This window comes from Pleurodeles waltl, chromosome 2_2 (genome assembly GCF_031143425.1).
Source record: "Pleurodeles waltl isolate 20211129_DDA chromosome 2_2, aPleWal1.hap1.20221129, whole genome shotgun sequence".
NCBI classification, from domain to species: Eukaryota; Metazoa; Chordata; class Amphibia; order Caudata; family Salamandridae; genus Pleurodeles; species Pleurodeles waltl.
Window position 1 is genome coordinate 969,726,900 of NC_090439.1, and position 21,065 is coordinate 969,747,964.

Consider the following 21,065-nt stretch of genomic DNA (forward strand, 5'->3'; position numbering starts at 1 on the left):
AAACATTCACGAGTTAAAATGGTGTCCCTGATGACATGGAATGAGGTGGCTACCATGTTTATAGTTGATGCTTGTGAGTGATCAACAGTATTCTGATTTTGATCTTTACATAATTTAACTTTACTGTGGCCAATCTTGGGCACATGTTAGCTGCCGTGCCTCCATTTAGATAGATGTAGTTAGGAAATGGAAATGAAAATGATATTTCTTTGAGTGTGCAGGGGCATACAGCCATGATTGTCACTTTGGATGCAGGGCACCATTTCTATAGAGTGAAGCTAGACAAAAGGCGGTGGAGTCCTGTACATGGTCATAGAGAAGCTTTCAAAGAGAGGGTCACTCTGAATTTCTCAACAATCAAGACCTGCGGTGCCTTATTATAGAGGGGGAGGTAAAACAGTCTGATGCTGAAAGAAAATGCAGCTAATCTGTGCTACTGAAGTGGCAAACCTTGCCTTCGCCTCAGCCCACTCCGCAGTATTGGCTGACACTCTTCGAGTGACTTTCCTCTCACGCCCACCTTCATGGACCAGGTTAAAAAGCTGCAGTATTGCTAATTGTTTCTGCCTTTCAGATCAGAAAGGCCGGTGTTGAGCGTGGGCAAGCTACCCAAATACTCAACAGATAAAGCCTCCTTCAAATGGATATTTAAAAAGCTAGCCTGCCTTTCACATCTAGGGGGCTTAAAAGCAAATAACATTTCCCACAGTCCTTTGGCTAGATTAAAATTGAGTCTGCAAACTCCATTTAGAGGGGTGATAAATGTTTCAGGGACTAAGTGCTGTTCAAATACCTGAGTTGTTGAATATAAAGATACAGGGACATAACATCAGGAACAGTGGGAAATCACCCGTGGACAAACATTGGTAGGTGCCAATGTAAACTCTTACATGATAACATGACCAACCCTGAAGAGTTACACAAGTTGGGAGCCAGCACGAACAATCCTCTGACTTTGGGTGACAATTCTGAATTCAGACCCATAGCTGAATGCAGAAAAAGGCGAATCTTCAGGTACCGACACCCTGGCTGGGGTATAATTAATACCCCATGGTCTCTCCAGGGCCTGACTAGCACTGATGTTCTAGGGGACTTCGGGTAGACCCAGCAGCAACAGTTTGCTCCATTGTTCACCATAAGACGATAATGAGAACATAAACACATACAGACAGTTTTACTAAATTGTTCATGGCAAAAAAAGACAACTATAGATACTCATCATCATCATGGCAATGTAGGTGTAAGATGCATATCAAAAGGCAATTTTTTTTTAATAAAAAAGACCTCTTCCATCCAATCATGAAACTGGGAATGGTGCACATCAAAAGCAGCAGTGATTTAACCAGCATGGAACAAGGGCAACTGATCAAAGCACAAAAACCCAGCCTCAGTAAACCACCTTTGTACTCTGCTTTGTACACACATGGCATTTGGAATCAACATTATCAATATGTCTCAAACCACAGGGCTTTCTACAGTGGGGCCAATTTATCATTTAACAGTATTGGAAATAATAGTACAGGAGTACTCATTACATACTCTTACGTGCCTTTGACATTCAGGGTTGATTTGCAAAATCTCTATTAGTATACTTGTAAAGCAGGCACAATCCTTTCCGTTTGTACTATTGTATATTCCTAATCAAATGTATTGGGCCAATGATGTAAGAGTATGTAGAAGAGTACTACAGGAGTACTATGTTACATACTTTACAATGCCTTTGTGAATTGGCCCCATCTTGTTTTACACCTCATTATTTCATCCCACTCTTGACATTCTAGGCCTACTCCTGGGTACTCTGTGAGGCACTGGTTACTACCCTTGCAGGTTGGGATTGGGAAGACGGGCAGTCGAGCATTGGACAATGGGCTGGTGCCTCAGGGTCACCTGTGGGCCGTTTTGTTAGGGTCTCTGTGAACCGGCTCTTACAGGGAACCAAATGGTGTAGTTCCAAAGCCCTGAAACACTACTTGATTACATCGGGAGATTTCTTTGAAAATTGTTTCCTCTAAGATGGTCCCCATCTTCAGACCTGTTTGTCCTCTATTGACACCGTGATGTCTAATCATGAATCAACTTAAGGAAATCAGAAGGTTCCCTAATTATTCCCATAAATCACTCTTGTGCAAACAGGAATATAGTAGCAAATCACACTGGACTTTTCTGACTCTCTCCATACCCACCTTTATTGGAGATTAAGTTTCTTTTTTTTTTAACCAGCCACCCATAGGCCAGGAGCGGCTCCTCCATTATATTGGAGGAGCATCAACCCCGCTCAAAAAATGCCCCTGAAAAGCCCCAGGGATAAAAAATAAAATAGTGGTAAAGTTTATTTATTACCATTTTATTTTTCACCAGCCCATCCCAAACAGAGTGTCAGGATGCAGCGGGCATTTGGTGCTGAGTGGCAGAAGGTAGCTGTGCACTTATGTTTAAAGTGTGCATGTCCTTTTCGAATTCCATTTTACAACGGCCAGCCAGACATGCACACTGTAAACCTCTCTGAGACAGCTGGGTTAGAAAAAGCACAAGTCTCCAGTGCTCTTCAGAGCCCTGAGAGAGGCAGCTCCCCCAATCCTAGTGCTTCTCTCATGCTGCTTAACAGCATGAGAGCAGCACCAGGATTGGTTAGGGGAGAGAAGATTTGACCACCAGAGCGAGATGGTCATTGTTCAGCAAGCCAGTAAGTAAGGTAAGTGGCTTTTTCTTTTATTTATTTTACTATCCCCACCTCTTTGCCCACCCCACCTCTCTCCTTACATGCCAGCCCCCACTGCCATAGACACTAGAGGTAGGGGTGCTGGAGCACCCTAAAAAATAACTATGCTGGAGTTCAGAAAGGGGATAAACAATAAAAATGCCTTTACAATTTGTCTTTATCTTGCCACATACGCAGTGCATTGAAAGATAACAGTCAAATGTCTTCTTGTAAATTGCTGCTTATTCATTCAACATGGATATTGGTGTTTGCTTTCCATTCTCTAAATACAAAATGAGAGCATTCTGTGAAATGAACTATGTGGCAATCTTGCTGTAGTAAATGGAGCATGAAAGTAAAGGCTGTATTTTTTCATTTTTTTCTAAAAAAACATTTTAGCACCTTCAAATTGGCTGTATAAATATTTCAAATATACTAGCAGTTAAGAAAGCTCAAATGGAACACTTTTCTATTTTGTAATTCCAAAGTGTGATACAAACATTTTCAAAACAAATCAAGACACTTTACTTAGTAATGTGCAAATGATAATTATTCGCAGAAACACTATTTGCACACGTTGTTTGTGCGCTTTTTAGTTTTACAAGCAAATTTAGTGCCCATTCCACTGAAAGCTGTGATGTCTGTTAATTACAGTGCACTACCATACCATGCTTTAGTATTATATTTGTGATAATGTGCTCCAACATTCCCAGCAGCTGGCCTCATACCACACCCTTACCAGTTTCCTACTTATGTGACTTTGGAGATGTAACATAAATAGCAGCACATACACTCTGAAAATTGTTTCTGCACCACTCCAAGCAGTTGTAGCAGCAATGGCACCCCCTCTGGTGCCCCAGCCACATCGTGCCACTCCCATTTCACGTTACAATGCATTTAGCAATAATTTTTCACCGAAAGTGTTTCTGCCGACATGTAGGGACCACTTTTGCAATGCCGGCCACCCTGCCATGATGGAATGACATCCCGGCTGGTAACCGAGAAACATGGTCATCCCCCTAAATCTGCGGTCCATCACATCACATTCTTAAACACAAGCATTCCAGGATATTACAAGAAGGCATTACAAAACAGCAGATTATAACATAAACCCCAAAAGCAGGTATTTGCATATGGAATACAAACAAGCTTTGTCTCTGACTACCGCTTGCTTCTGCTGCCCGAGACCACAATGACGTAGATGGTGGCCCCCAATGGAAAATAACGTGGCAGACATGAAGTCAGAAACCATACCATGAAGTTGGTGGTGCAGCAGATGGGTTTATAGGAGGGTTATATTTGGCACAGCCAGCGGTGCTCCACAATTACGGAACAGCTCATGCACCACCCCTAAATGTGGTAGGAGAACTGATGGTTCATCCATCAATTAACCCACCAATTTCTGCCAGATGCCCTGTTACTGCCCAGTTCTCAATGAGATCCTACATTGGTAATCTTGCACTTTCACCCTGTAGGGCATGCTGTTGTCCAACCACGAAGAGCGTACTGATTCAAAACACTCTGAAGCCGCCTGAACGCGGCTCTCAGTGGCGTACACATCTCACCTCTGGCGCAGATACCTTGAACAGGACCTCCCCCACCTCCAGCCAATGCTAACCACTTTCCACTGTTGCTTAAACTGTCATGTGGCGTCAACAAAACAAACTATTTCAACCAAGTACCCCGTGTATATGTTCATCTAAGGAGACCCACCATGATGAACCTGCCATGGTCTATTAGCGTCAGTTCTGACGTTTACTGCCAACGCGATCTTCAACGCTGTTTGGCCATCACCGTCCAATGCCTTGTAATGTGCGTGCAAAGCATGCACATTTTACAAACAATTAGCTCACATTTCTCAAAGGATTTGTCTTCTGCACACAGGAACAAATGTTCACTTTGTTAGCTTAACACAGTCTTCAGACAATCCATAACGTATTATTTGCTGAGGAAAACAAACACCGCCTTTAGCATAAGCATACACAATCGTACGAGTCCAACAGCCTTTACATTGTAATTAATATTTAGAAATGCAACATTTCTCATAAATGCAACTTGTTTCCATTGCACGAATTTAATCACATGTGGATATCTGTTTTACTCGGACAGTATAGATACAAAGTTCCTCTTGCAAGGATATAAATATGTCAGCCACGGACGGGGAACTCCTCAACACCGAACACAATGTGGGGTTTTTAATGAGGAGCGGCGGACCTCACCGCGCCACCGCCTGACGCTGCAGCGCGAGGCACAGGAGGTGAAGGGCCGCTCGCGCGCTGCACAAGAGACACGCTTCTCGTTCCAGAAGCTTGGAGGGGATGGGAACAGAGCCGCACATCAGGCATCAGTGCTTCATGGCATCTAATTACACTGCCAAGCCACATCACTGCAGAAGGAGCAGGGGAGATATTAAAAGATGATGAGGCGCTGCCTCGAGATATTGCTTTCATTCGTCCAGCTCGCCATAATAAGGCACGAGCCGTAACGAAGAGTCAATCATCCGGGGGTCAAGGACAGCGGTTTCATTTAGGCACTTTTTCCGCCCTTTTGCATCAAGATGCTCACACTGAAAGTCTTTCTTCCAGGGCCTACTTTTGGCATGGGCGAGCTGGCACATGCAGCAAACTTCCTAAGCTGCCGTGAATAAATACTTTTATGCCGGGCACCTGTAGGAGGCTGGACTGGCTTGTAGTGAGTACCAAGGGGTACTTGCACCTTGCACCAGGCCCAGTTATCCCTTATTAGTGTATAGGGTGTCTAGCAGCTTAGGCTGATAGATAATGGTAGCTTAGCAAAGCAGCTCAGGCTGAACTAGGAGACGTGTGAAGCTACTACAGTACCACTTAGTGTCATATGCACAATATCATAAGAAAACACAATACACAGTTATACTAAAAATAAAGGTACTTTATTTTTATGACAATATGCCAAAGTATCTTAGAGTGTACCCTCAGTAAGAGGATAGGAAATATACACAAGATATATATACACAATAGCAAAAATATGCAGTATAGTCTTAGAAAACAGTGCAAGCAATGTATAGTTACAATAGGATGCAATGGGGAAACATAGGAATAGGGGCAACACAAACCATATACTCCAGAAGTGGAATGCGAACCACGAATGGACCCCAAACCTATGTGACCTTGTAGAGGGTCGCTGGGACTATTAGAAAATAGTGAGAGTTAGCAAAATAACCCACCCCAAGACCCTGAAAAGTGAGTGCCAAGTGCACCAAAGTTCCCCTAAGGACAAAATAGTCGTGTTAGAGGGAGAATGCAAGGAAAACACAAATCAGCAATGCAACAACGATGGATTCCTGTCTGAAGGTACCTGTGGAACAAGGGGACCAAGTCCAAAAGTCACAAGCAGCTCGGAGATGGGCAGATGCCCAAGAAATGCCAGCGGTTGGTGCAAAGAAGCTCTTACTAGGCTGAAGAACTGTGAATACTGCAGGAACGACAAGGGCTAGAGACTTCCCCTTTGGAGGATGGATCCCCCACGCCTTAGAGAGTCGTGCAGAAGTGTTTTCCCGCCGGATGGACGCCAACAAGCCTTGCTACACGCAAATCGTGCGTTTGGCGTTTTTGGACGCTGCTGGGGCCCAGGAGGGACCAGGAGGTCGCAAATTGGACCTGCAGAGAGAGGGGACGTCGAGCAAGACAAGAAGCCCTCACTGAAGCAGGTAGCACCCGGAGAAGTGCCAGAAACAGGCACTACGAGGATGCGTGAAACGGTGCTCGCCGAAGTTGCACAAAGGAGTCCCACGTCGCCGGAGACCAACTTAGAAAGTCGTGCAATGCAGGTTAGAGTGCCGTGGACCCAGGCTTGGCTGTGCACAAAGGATTTCCGCCGGAAGTGCACAGGGGCCGGAGAAGCTTGCAAAGTCGCGGTTCCCAGCAATGCAGCCCAGCGAGGTGAGGCAAGGACTTACCTCCACCAAACTTGGGCAGAAGAGTCACTGGACTGTGGGGGTCACTTGGACGGTGTCGCTGGATTCGAGGGACCTCGCTCGTCGTGCTGAGAGGAGACCCAAGGGACCGGAGATGCAGCTTTTTGGTGCCTGCGGTTGCAGGGGGAAGATTCCGTCGACCCACGGGAGATTTCTTCGGAGCTTCTGGTGCAGAGAGGAGGCAGACTACCCCCACAGCATGCACAAGCAGGAAAACAGTCAAGAAGGCGGCAGGATCAGCGTTACAGAGTTGCAGTAGTCGTCTTTGCTACTATGTTGCAGGTTTGCAGGCTTCCAGCGCGGTCAGCGGTCGATTCCTTATCAGAAGGTGAAGAGGGAGATGCAGAGGAACTCGGCTGAGCTCATGCATTCGTTATCTGAAGTTTCCCCAGAGACAGAGACCCTAAATAGCCAGAAAAGAGGGTTTGGCTACCTAGGAGAGAGGAAAGGCTACTAACACCTGAAGGAGCCTATCAGCAGGAGTCTCTGACGTCACCTGGTGGCACTGGCCACTCAGAGCAGTCCAGTGTGCCAGCAGCACCTCTGTTTCCAAGATGGCAGAGGTCTGGAGCACACTGGAGGAGCTCTGGACACCTCCCAGGGGAGGTGCAGGTCAGGGGAGTGGTCACTCCCCTTTCCTTTGTCCAGTTTCGCGCCAGAGCAGGGGCTAAGGGGTCCCTGAACCGGTGTAGACTGGCTTATGCAGAATTGGGCACATCTGTGCCCAACAAAGCATTTCCAGAGGCTGGGGGAGGCTACTCCTCCCCTGCCTTCACACCATTTTCCAAAGGGAGAGGGTGTCACACCCTCTCTCAGAGGAAGTTCTTTGTTCTGCCATCCTGGGCCAGGCCTGGCTGGACCCCAGGAGGGCAGCTGCCTGTCTGAGGGGTTGGCAGCAGCAGCAGCTGCAGAGAAACCCCAGGAAGGGCAGTCTGGCAGTACCAGGGTCTGTGCTACAGACCACTGGGATCATGGAATTGTACCAACAATGCCAGGATGGCATAGAGGGGGCAATTCCATGATCATAGACATGTTACATGGCCATATTCGGAGTTACCATGGTGAAGCTACATATAGGTAGTGACCTATATGTAGTGCACGCGTGTAATGGTGTCCCCGCACTCACAAAGTTCAGTGAATTGGCTCTGAACAATGTGGGGGCACCTTGGCTAGTGCCAGGGTGCCCTCACACTAAGTAACTTTGCACCTAACCTTTACCAGGTAAAGGTTAGACATATAGGTGACTTATAAGTTACTTAAGTGCAGTGTAAAATGGCTGTGAAATAACGTGGACGTTATTTCACTCAGGCTGCAGTGGCAGGCCTGTGTAAGAATTGTCAGAGCTCCCTATGGGTGGCAAAAGAAATGCTGCAGCCCATAGGGATCTCCTGGAACCCCAATACCCTGGGTACCTCAGTACCATATACTAGGGAATTATAAGGGTGTTCCAGTAAGCCAATGTAAATTGGTAAAAATGGTCACTAGCCTGTTAGTGACAATTTAAAAGTAATGAGAGAGCATAACCACTGAGGTTCTGGTTAGCAGAGCCTCAGTGAGACAGTTAGGCACCACACAGGGAACACATACATGCACACCTATGAGCACTGGGGTCCTGTGTGACAGGGTCCCAGTGACACATACATATAGGCCACAACCTTATGAGTACTGGGGTCCTGACTAGCAGGATCCCAGTGACACATAACAAACATACTGAAAACATAGTGTTTTCACTATGAGCACTGAGGCCTGGCTATCAGGATCCCAGTGAGACAGTGAAAACAGTGACAAACACCCTGACATACACTCACAAACAGGCCAAAAGTGGGGGTAACAAGGCTAGAAAGAGGCTACCTTCTCACAGCACCCAGTTCACTTCATTACACACAGGCTGTCTACAAAATCGTGTTTTTTTTACTTACCTCCGCCTCTCTCTGATTCCCTTTGCCCCTAACTCCTCCTTTCTACTCTCTCTCACTCTCGCCCCTTTTCTTGGACTCTCACCTCCAGTTTAACAACTGAAAAGGTGATTCCGGTGAGTACAGAAGGCGCTAATGTGTGTTCAAAGGCCGGTCACTGCTACGAGACAGTAAAGTTTGCCAGACATCATACATTTCATGCCAGTGGGGGATCGGAGCAGAGGCGAATAGTGGCGTAACACAAAATGGTGGGGGGGCCTGCAGAATGTGGTGAGGGCTCCCTGGACTTCCATGTCCCACAGATATTCATAGGCGTTATGCCAAGTAGGGCCACCCTCAAGGCACCCGTGTTACCCCCGAAGTACAATAAAATCTATGAAAGTTCAAAGAGTTTCAAAACACTCCTACTGCTGTGTTTTTTAAGTCATGCTCAAGTACGTATTTTTTAATTCTGGTTTTTGATTTAAGCGTCTTACTTTTCAACAGGAAAAGGTCCTGCATGTTGCAGATACACACAACCACTCAACAATACACAACCAATGGATGGATGTCCCACAGGTGTATGAAAAGGTTGTCAGGATTAAGAAAGTGCCTTATTGGCAGGCCCTATATAAATGCTGAAAACATGCTATAACATAAAGAGAACCTACTCATCTTAGTTGTAACGTCTGTGTCCCCCTTTGTCTCAACTGTTGCTAGGTGTTAGGCATTTACATGGAGAGACCCTGTGCCCTGGCCCTGTACACCTCTGTGCTGCATTCCTGACAGGTTCAAGCTATACAAATACCATTTACATAGATACATTAAGCAGGGCTACTGGACTTCAGCGGCAATGGAGGATCAAATCATGAATCTGGATTGACTACAATTTACAAAAAAGGGGATCCCTCCAAAAGTTCATTCAATGACAGGTATGGAAACGAGGGAAAATGATCAACAAGAAATAACAAAAGATCTCGCTTAGCCTATTAAACCTTTCAGTGGAAATGAATTCTAGATAGAAAAACTCCAATAACACTATATATCACTTCATAAAAAAGTCACTTTTATTTATTTTACTTTCCATTTACCTTTTCCATGATGCTAATCTCTTGAACATTTTCATTGTTTATCTATTGTCTACCATAAGCATACAAATAACTTTTTCAGAAGACTTTTACCAAATATATATACCAAACAAATACAGGAACATAATTTCAAATAAATACAAAATCATAATTACAACCATCATTTAAAATGTCATGGCCCAATTTCGTCTACCCTCTCTCACACTCATACCTACCATTCCATTCATACTACATCTCATACGCGCTACACACCCCCCAGTTCAAAGGTATCTGTACACCCTCCAAATAGAGTCTGTTCTTCCTTCACCTCTCATTGTGGTGTCAACAAACTGAGTTTAAAACTATCAACGCATGTTTTGGTCGAATTACCTAATTCATACCACCTTCATCAGGACCAGTACCTTAATAAATGATTTTCTATCTGACAAGACAAATGTTTTATTGCTCGATTGAGTACTTGTCAAGGGGAGACCTCCCCTGGATACTAGACTGAAAGAAATGGGAAACTTTCTTCTCTCTTATCCTCTACTTAGAGGGAACACATCTTTTCAAAACGTTGCTGTTGTTTCAAAAATGCCAGGAGCTCAAACATTTCAATGTTTGTCTCACAGCAACAGCTGGGAGCAAATGCCTCACGGAACCGAGGGGATTTTATTTATTACAGTATTCTGCTCTTTAGTGGTGGAATGTTCTAATAGCCTTTTAGCCCACCGTAGCTGGGCTATACTAGCCATTAAAGGCCAGCTCCCTTGTTAAAGGCCCTTGCCTTCACCTCAGGCCTTTAATGCTTGAGCAGGCCTTGGTCATTAAGGCCCACTATGGCAGGCTATAAGGTGATATCATTACTCTTTAAGGAAAGGTTTCATCCTATTAGTACCAGTTTAAGACCTGGCTGCAGCAATCAAATACCTGAAAGAGACCACATTGCCTTTCACACTCTTTGCCACTGTGCAGCACAACACTTTTTATTTTAGTAATGTTTAAGCCATTTGAGTTTAAACTATTTTTTATTTTTTGCTGTTGAAATCTGCAAATTATGATGGAGGTGGTGGTTGGATAAACTGGAAAGTGTGGCTAATCCATAATTAGGTTGAAAACGCTGTGGTTGCAGAATTACAGTGGCCCTAACAATGCGCCATATTGTTAAGGACCGATGCTGCTCAACAGAAGGCATGCCAGTGAGTCAATCCTCACTAGTTCTTGATGTACTATGACAAGGAAAGCATGAGTGTGTACCTTGTGTGAGTAGTTGAAGGTTTCGCACTTCCTCTCGCACCTTCAGCTGCAGGACCTGCTGCAGCACATACTGTCGCTGACTCTCCTGCGCAATCCCCATCCGCTCCAGCTTTTTGTCAGTCAGCCTTAGAAGAGCACGACCTAGATGTAGAAGGAAGCAGTGTTAGTAGGGCAGTAGACATCATGTTGAGGTTATGTTACATTTCCCTTGACAAGTCTATTGATAGAAACAGAGACATAAAGGGTAATGTGCATGATGTGCCCAAGCAAGAATGTTTTTCTATGCCATACCACAATGTTGTTATGGCACAAAATCCATTTTGACCCTCACTTTCATCCACATCTTCCAGATTCACAGATCTATTTGACATATATTAGAAATCTAGGACTTTAAGGTTACCTCCAACAAGCTACACAAATATTCGACATGCAGGACATTTATAAAACTTGAAAGGTGCATGGGTGGAGATGTACGCAGATCGTCGGTTTGTGTATATGGCACTGTCACTGCATTCTTAAATAAGAGGATTGTCTGAAGGATGGTGGAGAAAAGTGCATTTGTAAATGTAAGATTATCATACTAAACGTAGAAAGCATTTTTCCTTATGGGGAGATTATTTCCCCAAGATCCTAGAAAAATAGTGTTGTGTTAAGGAAAAATGTTACCCTACTTTGCACAAACAATTACTCTGGCTATTTTAGTAGTAAATATATGTAGGAAAATGTTTATGAACAACCACAAAGCCATGATTTTGTAGATGTTTGCCACTTTACTAACAGCCACGTTCTACCCCACCCCTAACATTACAACCATGGCTGTGGAAAATCTGATGTACTTGCACATTTCTTCTCGTGGTGAAAAGTACTACTCAAAAATATCTGCACTGACATATATCTGGAAACTACCATTCTTTGATTAAGGATTTTGGAACTCCACCCATAGTGTTTTGGCAGCGGGCCCCATAAAACCTCTGTTCTTTACTATGCCAGTTCTAACTACAAATAATAAATGTATGCGTGATGTCAATGCATGGTTGACGTCCAATTGGCTTAAATTAAAATGTGACAAAACCTAAATACTTTGCTTTGGTTCAGGAAATGAACTGTGGAATTCTCGTTGGTGGCCGACCGACTGTGGCACTCTCCCAGTTCCTACTCCCTCTACAAGAAACTTAGGGGTCATTTTTGACAATTGTCTCTCTTTTAGACTACACGTTAATCATATAGTGAAAACTAGTTTTTGGACACTAAAAATGCTAAAGAAAGTCTTTCCCTTCCTTCAAAGGGAATGGAAAATTATAGTGACTTTAGCTTTGGTGATGTCCAAATTGGACTACTGCAATGCCCTGTTGCTTAATCTAGACAAATCATCTCTAAACAAACCTCAGCTGATTCAAAATACTGCTGCTAGGGCAATCCTGAACCTCCCTCGCTCAGCTTCGGCTAGTGACAGCCTAAAACAAGTGCACTGGCTCCCAGTGGCCCAGCGCATTATTTTTAAAACCTTATCTTGACCCACAAAACAGTATATGGAAACAGCTCCAAATATTTGGCTTCTAAACTATTTTGGTATAGACTCAAACGATTTCTTCGCTCAGTAGGAGCTTTCAGAATTCAGGTTCCCTGTACCTACAAAGCAAAATGGGGAGATAAAGCCTTTAGGTGGCAGCATCAAAATGTTGGAATTTCCTACCTTTGACTATCAGGAAGGAATACAATTTTTTAGTCATTAGAAGTCAGTCAAAACATGGCTCATTCTGCACTTATGCCTTCTTTTGACTTCTCTCTCACTCTGTGGACGTGTCTCTTACCTTTTTAGCGCTTCAATGCCTTGGCCGGAATGTGCTTTACAAATACAAAATATAAATACAAAATACAAATACCTTTGACCCATCCACCAGCGGAAGCATACTGCAAACAACTGGTTCGCTCCAAGGTCTACCACCTTTGGGGCATAACTGCTGAGAAAAATATATATTCCCATATATGTGCCTATAGATATGATACTTTAGTTCCAATTCTCTCCTCCATTATCTGAATCCCACTAAGCTATTTATTATTTTCTCTTACCAAGATGCTTGCTCCTCTCATTCACAGAATGGTTCCACTCCTCCACATTCACTGCCCCAAGACTTCCCTGCTGACATCTCTGCCTGCAGTGCAAGTAAACTTCTCCAAGTCACGTTGTTAACTTTAGCTTGGTCTCACACTTTAAGTTCAGTCATTCAGCAACCCATCCCCCTTTTCCTTAGGGTCCACCTGTTGTCTCTTCACTTGTCTCTGCTCACACTGTGATATGTATAATGTTACTCTGTGGTCTTGAAGTTCTGTATATGCAGCATTACTTTTTATATATGCTTGCTCATGTTTGGACTGTGTCCCCTTCTGGGGTTTTGCTGTGACGGCACGTATTAACATATATAACTGCCTGACATATGCTTCAGGCCAGAATATGCCAGCTTGTAAGACGTAACACTGGGTAGTGAGTCTGCCTTCTGGCTTGGCCTGCCAATAAACCTTGGTACCTCAAGAAACATTTTATCTGTTCCGGAGCCTTGCCTGGTGTTTGTGTTTTCTTTACGTCACTCTGAGGAGGGTTGGAAAAGTAGTTTCCCTAACAATAATCATCAGTCCATATCTAAAAAACCTCGCAAAGCTGAACAATGCTTGACATGTACACGTTATTTTCATCCCTCAGTAAGGTATGTGTTTAGTTACTTCCATTAACAACTGTTTAACAATAGTTTGTTGCCATTGTGCATTTCTGAGTGATAGCAGAATCTGTAGTATGTTCTAGCACTATAGTGTGCAGGTCATGTGTGTTTCCACTCCTACTACATATGTCATTTTATGGGTGTACGCACTGTGCTTGATTTTGCATAGTAAGGCCAGGTGATATTGTGCATAGTATGACCGCACGGCATTGTGGTAGATGTAGTGCGCACAGCTTTCATTTCCTTTATCAATCTTTACTCAGCAGGGGGGCGGTGGACTGGGCAGCGTGAATACCTTGGGAGAGAAGCAGGGTGAGGGAGGTAGACTGTCGAAGGCAGCATCTGGTTCAAAGTGATGGACAATAAAAAGGTGATTATAAGCCCGAAGTGAGTGACCTGTTGAAAGGTGTGGGGCTCCCTAAACCCTCATTAGCGGCAGTGGGGATGTTATGTCAGGCTGCGGTTCTGTTTAATTTTAGAAGTCAGACAATTTACAAGACTGTCCCAGTTGTCAAAGCGTTGCCATGGTGAACCCTGATAGGAGCATCTTCTTGTCATGGCCACAGAGACCTTCGCCTGTGACCCCCTTCTTGCCTCTCAGTAGGTGTTTCCAGTGAAGAAAGTCCGATTTCTCTTCAGACTACAAGGTTCCATTGTTTGCCAGCTCTGAAAAAGTATTCCTCTATTGCAATCTAACACTCAACTCTTCGGTTTTACAGACTCTCTTTACGCTAGCGGCTTTCAGGAAATAAAAATTAAAAACGCAAATATTTATCTGTTGTTATCCGTAAAACCTTGTTTTACAAGTCTGAAATTAAATGTTACGATGCCTCTTAGGAGACCATTATAAAGCTAATGCACAGTTATGTTTGCTGCACGCTTTCTTTTTCATTATGGTATATTTGATACTGAGCTGTAAAGTGTGTTACTATTCGAAGGTAATGCTCGTTTGATAAAACACAGAAAAGTAAAAAAACGCTGTACCCACAGAGTGAGCACAGATCGCTGAACTGATACAACAGATCATGCCTCTGGCCAGGCTGCGTTCATCAACGAATATGAGACAGGATCTGAATAGGAAACTACGAGCACCCCAATACTTGCAGAGCAATGAATGATGCTCGTAAGAAGTGGTATGTCCCCACAGACCTTGGAAAGAGCACACGTCATTAGGGAGAAGCCGGAAGGGCCTTAGGCATTAAACAACATTTAAAAGAACCTAGAAGATGGCGCGAGAGATAACTAAACACACGTGAAGAGGGCGTGGGCATTGCATGGAGTGAAACATAGGGGGCACGTAGGGTACCACCGAGACAATGGTGGTTTCAGAACTCCGGCATTTCTGCCACTGTGCTACTGCTGAGGACTGCTGGTACTTAAGGACTGGAGGGCAGGGGAGGTGGAGGGCGGAGTCGAGCGCCTCCTTTACAAAAGGCTTGTTAACAGGTTGCATTATACCCAGGCCTATGGCAGTTATTTTATGGACGTCTGAGGTCGGACTGGCCATAAATTAAGCAGGTGGCCCACGGCTTCCATGAAGCTGACACCTGCAATGGGCCTGTTAGCACCATTATGGGGTAGTGAGCGGAGACTGCCACTGTTACCCCTCGGATGCTTGCCTAGTCATTCAAACCAGGCATGCGCAGCACTGCAAGGCAACACAAACCTCGAAAAAAATAAACAAATAACCACATGTAGGCTTTGATGCAGGCTTCCAAGTAAAGTAAAGTGAACACTAAAGCCAGTATCTTCATCACCACAGCACACCTACTGCTACCATGAGCTATTCTGATGAAGTTTGTCACATCTGAGTTTCCATCCGCCATCATGTCTTCCAGCTCAATATGCACATCCGCCATCTTCAACAGGTGCCATCATCCCCATCCAGCCTAGGGCACTGTGACACAACTAGAAGGCTGGTGACAACTAAACTAACCCCGCAATGCTGCTAAATGTATCCTTTCGTCGTACCCACAACATCTAAAGGTTAGTTCCATTGGCGCCGGTGTGAACACAACTGTGAGTGTAATAAAAGGGAGCCACATCGGGTCGCTGGCGCCCATCTTAAAGAAACAGAGAATATATTTGGAAGCAAAACAGTTGTCATCAAGCCACACTCAGAGGAAAGCAGTTAACTGCGTGACAAACTACTTAGAAATATCTCTCATCTTTATGGGTACAAACAAAACGGAGGAGGTGGAGGGAGGACGATGGAACCCAGGCTCCGTGCTCCTCAGAAGGCCCCGCACCCTCCTGAGCCTCAGATCGCGCTGCTTGCCTCTCTCAATAGTATTTTCTTTATTGCTTCTCAAATACGTTGATTGGTTAATATGCAACTGGAATGATCGCCCTTGAAGAGCCCGAGAGGGCCCATTAGGTAATGTGCGTGTATTGCTTTAAGCGCCCTGCAATGATGAGTATGCAGAAAGGTAAGCGGCACTTAGCACGCAGCCGCAACTGCACTTGAGGAAGAAAGCGACTCCGTGTAAATTAAAGAATAACTTGCCGAGGAAACAAAGACGTGCTGCAGTTGAAGGGAAAGGCCATTGGTGACTCAGTTCAAATGGAAGCTCTGGCGGGAGCTTTCGCCGTGCGTGGGCGGATGGACACATCGAGCGCTGTCCTGTAGCGCCACTCACAGGTTGCATGGTGAATTGAAGGCAGCCTTTTTGTAGATATGGGGATGATGTGTGTAGTAGGTACCAGTATCTCATTTTTCACTATACTGTTGCCTCAACTACACACCGTAGCATCCTGGAGAACATCTGTGCGAGCTGCCTATCTCCTTAAATACTGAGTTACGCCTGCAGGTCATCGGTGATGTCTCTTTCCAAGTAAATAACATGCCTGTCCTTTATTTCTCTGCGAACACATGCACTTTGTAGGCCTCAATCGCTGCTGAAACCAAGTTCGCCAAGAATGGAACAGCCACATAAGGAGAAAACCCTTTGCCCCAGGTGCCATCCACTGCCATGCTAAGATGTCAATTGGTGGGTAGCGTAGGGTATTTGTACCTAGGTATTAGTTGGCACGAAGGGCACACAAATAAACACTGCTCAAAGCGCACAAGGCATTTCAGGTCACAGTGCAGGAGATATGCAGCACTTGTTCAGCCCTATTTAAAATGGAAACAACATACAAATCTCAGCTAAATTGCACTCTTTCCATCGACCTTGCAAGGGTGAAGGGCTGGGGCCAGCCCAGGCAGAATTCAAACCTTTAAACTGCAGGTCAACTCAGCTGAGAGCACCGGCACCTTAGCGCTACAAGGCATCTGACTTTAAATGAGCCCTCAGGTGAGTGGTTGTACCTTTGCTCCGCGGTAGCGCATAGAAAGTGGTAAAAACCGAGCCCCGTAAAAGCCCCTCTGGACATAGCGGCTAGACAGGCGAGCGACGCACTGAAGAGCAGTAAAACACACATTTCTTTCTCTGTTTTTTTTTTTTTTTAGATTATTTTTATTAATCAAGTAGGAAAAGTTCATTACAAGTGTTCCTCGTGATACTTATATATTTTTTTTTCAAAAGCTGTCATAGAAAAGGTAAAACCATAATACAGAGCAGCGTAGAGGGATGAGCCCCCTCCAAAGCCATACAATTCCGACGCTCGTACAGTATCCGGTAGTAGAATTAATTGCATTCTATTACACTTCATTCAAATGGAACGCACCAAATTTCCCTGAATTTTTTCCTAGCCCCAATTCTTGCCGCCTACGGATCTTCACGCTGTTTGACTCATTTTATCTAACTTGGTCCTTGGCTAAGAGTTGGCACCTCTGTATTTCTCCATTTTTGTAACATTAAAGATCAATCGACCAGCGAAGATGTAAAAGCGCACTGCTGCCGTGCAGTGATCTGCCTCTGCGGAGGAGTCACGCGAACGGGGGCCACAGGGGTCTGGGCATAGGTCCAACTGAAGCTTGTGGCCAATACCTTGAAACATATGATCACAAAAGTATATAACGAGGGAGACATGAAACAAATGTGCGACTCAAACCTGAAGACAAGAATATGAGGTGGCTTGTTTCAAGTACGCTTCAGTAGCTTAGATACTCTTAAAAAGAAGGGGAGCATGGTACTGATCTCACTCAGCATCATCCTCTGAAGATAACAGAGTGAGTCTCATTGGATATAGCGCCCAACAATAGTAAGGGCAGCGAATGCCATCGAGGTGTAGTCCACAAGCCTTACTCAAAATAGTTGTGTCATTTAGGCGAAACAAGTCTGCAAAGTTAGCTGTAATGTAAATCCCGAGATATCGAATGGAGCGAGTATTTCGACAGGAAGGACTGGAGGGAGGTTGAATAACAGAACTTCGTACTTGGAGTGGTTAATTTTGAACCCACCGATGTCTGTAATTTCTTAGATCGCATTTGAGACATTTTGGGCCAGATGTACGTATGTCTTGAATTGCGACTCGCAAATTGCGAGTCAGAGCGACTCGCAATTTACGAGTCTCAATTCAGGATGGTGTCCCTGACACCATCTGCGACTCACAAGGGGGTCGCAAAGGCCCACCTCATTAATATTAATGAGGTGGGTCGCAATTTGCGACCCCCTCGCAACTCGCAGCACTCACAGGGATGGTGGCCTGCTGGAAACAGCAGACCACCATGTCTGTGACTGCTTTTAAATAAAGCAGTTTTTTTTGTAATGCAGCCCGTTTTCCTTAAAAGGAAAACGAGATGCATTACAAAATGAAAAAAAATGAAACGTTTCAGTTTAATTTTTTCGGAGCAGGCAGTGGTCCATTGCCTGCTCTGAAAAAATGTTTTCCAGGCCATTCATAAAGGGGAAGGGGTCCCCTGGGGACCCCTTCCCTTTTGCGAATGGACTGCGATTGCTTTGCGACTGCGTTTGCGATCACAAATTAATGCAGCATCGCACTGCGACTCGCAAATAGGAAGGGGAACACCCCTTCCTATTTGCGACTCATAGTCCCGTTTTGCGAGTCGGTAACCAGGTTACCGGCTCGCAAAACGGGAATAGGGCATCACAATGTAGGTTTTGCACGTTGCAAACAGAGAAATTCACTGTTTGCGACGTGAAAAAACGTTGCTACATCTAGCCCTTTGTTCCTCAGGGGCGAAAAGTTTTATTTTTCCTGCATTCTTTATTGGGACCCTAATTTGAATATCCTGCCTTAGTTTGTGTGTGCCAAAGGCTTGATAAACAGAGCGAAGAAAACGGGTGACATATGGCACCCTTGTCTTGTGCCTCCCTTAATTGTAGCTCGCCCTACTATTGGTGAGTTAATTAAAATGTTTGCGTCAGCTGCCTTATACAAATTCGTCAGTAGATGTACCAATTGTTTGAGGGAACCCAAATTGCATTAGTATGGTAAACAAAAACTCCCATTGAACTAAATCGCGTCTTTTCAGCATCTAACATAGTAATGGTTGCCTTTATACTGTTTGCTGAATAATAGTCTATAGTCTGTACCAAGAAACTTGGGGAGATATCCGGAACAACGAGTCTGGAACCACGCCTGCGTTGTTCACGCAAGCGGATTGACGCTTGCCTGAACAACGCAGGCCTTTTTCTCTGCCTTAACCATGCATGTGCGTGGCTAAGGCAGAGAAAAAGGAAGATCTATCGGGAGAGGTTGGGGGTACTTTTTAGGGGTGGGGCATGGGGTGAAGGGGTTGGGGTGGTTAGGCTATTTTATTTTTTTCTAAGGGGCAGCGGTGGGGGGTGTCGGGGTTATTTTTTTTTTAGGGGTGAGGGGTCGGGGTAATTTTCTATTTAGGAGTGTGGGGGGTTGGGTTTTTAGGGGCAGGGTGGGGGGTTGAGGTCATTTCCTATTCAGGGCGGAGGGGTGGGGGCCGCTGTAGTTTTAGGAGCAGGGGTGGGGTATTTTTTAGCTTTTTAGGGTGGGGGGGTCGGTGTAGTTTTGGTTTGGGGCAGGGTGGGGTGTTTGGGGTAGTTTTGGTTTGGGGCAGGGTGGGGGGGTTTGGGGTATTTTTTAAGTTTTTAGGGGTGGGAAGGAGGGGTCGGGGTAGTTTAAGTTTTCGGGGTCACGGTGTTTTTAGGGAAGGGGTGGGGGTTGGGGTATTTTTTTAGTTTTTAGGGGCGGGTTGGGGTAGTTTTAGGTGCGGGGTGGGGGTAGTTTAGGTTTTAGGGGTGTTGGAAGCCGCAGTAGTTTAAGGGACAGGTTGGGGGGGTCGGGATAATAAGATTTTGGGGGTCGCAGTAGTTTTAAGGGGTGAGGGTCGGGTACTTTTAGTTTTTGGGGGTGTGGGTTGGAGTGGTTTAGGGGCGGGAGTGGGGGATTGGGTTGGTTTATTTTTGGGGGTGGGGGTTGGTTTTAGGGCTCAGGGTGAGTAGGGGTAGCAGGGTAGTTTTTAAGGGTTTAAGGGTTTTTAAGGGAGATTGGGGTACTTCTGTTTTTAGGGTGGGGGGTGGCATGCGAACTAAGCATGCCTTTTCAATGAAAAATCATTATAAAGGCATGCGTGGTAAAGGCATGCATGGAAACAATGAGGTCGTAGATCCAACCACTTTGTTCAGGCATGCATGGTTGCTGCATGCGTGGTTCCATCATACAACAAGAAATTGGTGTTATTAGAAATCGGCTTCAGAGGTTAAAAAACAAACAACAAAAAAAACACTTTGATCTGGATGGACCAGGGTCTGTGGTTTCTGGACAATCTGTCTGATAATTTTAGCAAGATTTTTTTTTTTTATCACTGTTCAATAGACTAATTGGACAATATGCGTCTGGGTTCTCAGGAGACTTATCCTTTCTGCGGAAGCTAACAATCACTGCTCAGTGAATGAACTTGGTAGATCACAGCCTTCCAAAATGTCATTGAATAGTGTCACTTAAAATGTAGCTGATTGGGACTCGAAGGCCTTAGAAACGTTGGCAGATAGTCATCTATTCCACAGACCTTGTGTTTGGGGATGTTTTTATTCCATCTTTCACATAGCTACGGTGAAAGGGAGGGCCGCAGCGGCTTGCAGATCACTTGTTAGAAGCCAAAATAGTGTCAGCATAAAAAATTCGGCGATGCATTCAGGTGTGGATTTATGGGGTGGCACATAAAGCCCTGTGTAATGTTCAAGGAAAACTTTGCAGATTCAATCAGGCTGTGTGACCGCTTTATTCTCAGCCCCATCAAAAAATAGCTTTGATAATATCATTACTCCTATTTTTTTCTTAACTGACCATGCCAAGAACCGTTCCACATGCTTGCTTCCCTCATAGCTTTTCTGAAAGCATTTGATCTGGTTTACTATTTCTATAGACATGAAATGTGTTTTAAAGTTTAAACATGCGTGTATTACGTTTGGTTTAGTAATGGGTCTGCGAAGTGTAGAATACTCAAGTGTGGACAAATTGAGTTCAGACTGCAAGGCCATGGGGTGTGCTTGCCTTTGCTTATTCATTTGCTTGTTGAATGAGATCACCTTCCAAGGAATAAAGGCCTTCAATGCACCCCAAATGACAAACAAAGCTGCACCAACATTTCTCACGAAC

General features: G+C 44.7%; 1 protein-coding gene across 1 annotated transcript in view; it reads right to left on the bottom strand.

Annotated features, from left to right (window-relative positions):
• The window catches only part of SAMD12 (sterile alpha motif domain containing 12), a 1,150,632-nt gene that overhangs the window by 455,449 nt on the left and 674,118 nt on the right, over positions 1-21,065 (bottom strand). Inside the window, exon 4 of the mRNA XM_069220652.1 lies at positions 10,870-11,010. Coding sequence (XP_069076753.1) covers positions 10,870-11,010 — 141 coding nt within the window. The remainder of the gene's footprint in view (positions 1-10,869; positions 11,011-21,065) is intronic.